Source organism: Cynara cardunculus, assembly GCF_001531365.2.
Source record: "Cynara cardunculus var. scolymus isolate 2C chromosome LG 6, CcrdV1, whole genome shotgun sequence".
NCBI classification, from domain to species: Eukaryota; Viridiplantae; Streptophyta; class Magnoliopsida; order Asterales; family Asteraceae; genus Cynara; species Cynara cardunculus.
Genome location: NC_037533.1, coordinates 511,293 through 514,583, shown reverse-complemented (window position 1 = coordinate 514,583; position 3,291 = coordinate 511,293). Strand labels below are relative to the sequence as shown.

The 3,291-nt window shown below is 32.7% G+C and overlaps 1 protein-coding gene across 1 annotated transcript; it reads right to left on the bottom strand.

The window, feature by feature from the left end:
- Positions 1-1,747: 1,747 nt before the first annotated feature.
- Positions 1,748-2,793, bottom strand: LOC112514828 (AT-hook motif nuclear-localized protein 28-like). The gene has a single exon (XM_025121445.1). The coding sequence runs from the start codon at positions 2,742-2,744 to the stop codon at positions 1,902-1,904; it is 843 nt and encodes a 280-aa protein (XP_024977213.1). The 5' UTR covers positions 2,745-2,793; the 3' UTR covers positions 1,748-1,901.
- Positions 2,794-3,291: the final 498 nt, after the last annotated feature.

Here is a 3,291-nt window from a genome sequence, read left to right as displayed (position 1 = left end):
ATATGCATTAATAAACAGTACTTTACACATAAAAAGTGGTTTTTAAGAGTTTTTGTCAAATGTTTTATAATATAGTATAGATAAACAAACATAAACGAATGGAAATAAACATAAACAAACATAAACGAATGGAAATAAACATAAACAAACAGAACAAATATAAACAAAAACTTTCACAAACGTAAATATACGAGACCATTGTTCATGTTCGTTCAGTTAATTAAACCAACAAAAATGTATGTTCATATTCATTTATCTATATCTATACTATATTATAAAGCATTTGATAAAAACTCTTAAAAACCATTTTTTATGCATGAAATATTGTTTATTGATGCATATTATTTAAAATTCAAAATTACAAGTAAATGGTGCATACGTACAACTTACTAAAGCTTCGTGTTTGAATTCGGGTAACTAACTACAGATAAACATAATCAAACAGAGGATAAACATCTCATTTTAAATATAGAAAATCTAAAATATAATTAGGATAAACATTGAGTTCTAACAAAATATTTAATTATAATCTTTATAAAAAAAGTATAAAACCAAAACTAAAAAAATGAATTAAAGAAATACGCAAAAAAAGAAAAAAAAAATTAAATGCTTAGTTTGGTACTAATATCAATTTTTTTTCAAATTTTTATGATATCTTCATATTTATATTTTATTCAAAAATAAAAACATTATTGTTTTCTCAAAACCACATAAAACCGTATTATAACATCGACTGAGACAAAAATAAATAAAACGAAACATTAAAATTGAGATGTATCTCGCTGTATTGTGCGAGTACCTTTCTAGTTTATATATTAAGTAAACGGACTTTCCACCAAACAGTTTGCTAATGTTCGTCTCTTTTACGTCCCTATATATATTGTTAAATGCACCCTATCTATGAATTTTTTTCCTTACACGTATTAACATCAAGATAGACTTATTTTTTACATTCTTAATAAATTATTTGATTTGGTTCTGAATCTGACCCAAAAAAGGTGCACATTGCAACAACCTACACCGGAGGCTAGGTGGTCGTTTACCAAATCCTTACGAAATATTACTTACCTTCCGAGTGAGTATGTTAAGCACCCAAAATCTTATATGTTAAAAGACATAACAAAACCCAAATATCTTACCAGTAAATGGAAAAAAAAAACTCTTAATTATCCAGCAAGCGCTTACATGACAAATCAAAAACGCTTATCAATAATCCATTTTGATGTTCTAAAAATGTTACCCGATAAAGTAAGTCATGATCGTGGGGTTCAGTAAACCGTCCATAAAAATATACACCCATTATTTGATTTACACATATCTACTTATTAATAGAGAAATTGGCTATAAAAGTCATTCATCTTACATAAATTCGTCTCCTATCCATTCACCTCCTTGATTTAACCAAATATTACTACTTCCAAATTCTCACATCCACCATTTGTGGACTTACTAATAGTTCTATTAAGAGGCAACATCTGAATCGTTAAGAGCTGAATCTTGTTTGACAAAAAAAAATTCATCTTAATGATTCTAAAACCCTCTGAATGATTTTGTATATTGGATCTCTGTTAACCATTAAGAACCCTAATTTCATTGCACACAATTACCAAACAATTATATTTCATTTTACACTATATCATGAGAGTCTCGCTTAATCATTCTGCACCAAACCATTCAGCAATTTACAACTCCCATTAAACACTAACATCGATTTCTTTGATTATCTATGCTAAAAAAAGTAATTAATATTATATAAATAAATCCACTAAATTATCAACAAGACTATAAAATTTTGTTTCTTGAGACCCATAAAAACCCTAAAATATAATAAAATTGTAGTAAAAATCCATTTAATTACGAGCTCCGGCAAGTGATCGATGCAAAAGAAGCAAGCTTTTTCTTTAATAAAGTGGCGAACGTGGCAGAGCTTGCCGTGGTGTAGGTGCCCATATGACATCAGAAGGCGGTTGACAGTTGTACATCGATACTGAATCCGCCGCCGTTGACGGTGCTGCATGACGCCGTCCACCATCTACGCCACCTGAAACAGAAACAGACCCACCATTGGAACTCCTTATATGCTCATCTTTTTCTTCTTCCATTGGTAACCGGTGGTAAAGTGGGTTGTTGAAGGAAGCCGCCACGAGGTAAACAGTTCCGACGGCTATGAGCGGACCAGTGACGGCGCCACCGACCGTCTGCCCTTGTGGACCAGCTAATGATATGGCGAACCTGTTAGCAAACGGTGTCATCACGGCGGATGGTGGAGATGTCGACGAAAGTACGGTGGCGGAGATTGATAGCAATTCGAAACAGCCGTGGAAGGTGATGGTGGTGGTGGGTTGTCGGAAGGAGACACTGGAAACGGTGCCACACCCAGATAACACACAGAGACCAGTGTTACGGTGGTTGCAGAAGCGTGTGACGGCGGCGATGATATCCAATCCACCGGGAACCTCCAGGACGTATGGTGACATCAAAGAATCGGGTTCTTGGGTGATGAAGGCCACCAGTGGTTGTGGTTTGGGTTTGTTTCTGGATCCCGGTGGACGGCCTCTAGGTCGCCGGACAACCTCAATGGAAGCACCATCATTGGTGGTGCTGAATTCTTTCTTGTTGTCAGCTTCGTCGGAGGTGGTGGTGAGGTGGTGGGAGACGGCGAGGAGAGGTGGTGGTCGGTGGTGGTGGTGGTGGGTGGAGAAGATGGCGGGTAGAGAATCTTTATCTCCAAATTCTGCTTCCATCTTTCAAGATTGTGTTTCTTGAAAATTGGCTTGTTTTTCAAGATGTTTCTAGATAAGGAGGGACTATTGATTTCATAGATGGGATTTGGAGTTATCTTTACAAATGAAGTCAATCATTTACGGGCCTCCAACTATTACATTTTGACTTTTTTTTTAATTTTAATTTTAATTTTTAATATTTAGATCTCGATGGGTATTTTAATTATATTTTTTTTTTAGAAAAGAGAGAATTAAAAGTTAAAATTTATAAGTATAATTACTTTTAATTTCAATAGATTTCTATTTTAAAGATTTAAATATAAATTATATTATTATTAGAAGGGTATTCGTACAAAACAGTAAGATATATTTCTATTTTAATGTTTTATTTTATTTTTTGTCTTTGTCGATGTTATATTACATTTTTATGTGTTTTTAAGAATGAAATAATGATTTTATTTTTGAATAAAATATAAAATTGAAGATATCATAAAAATTTGAAAAAAATATATCAATGTTAATATCAAATCAACTATTTAAAAGTTCTTATTTTTTATGTAATTTTTTT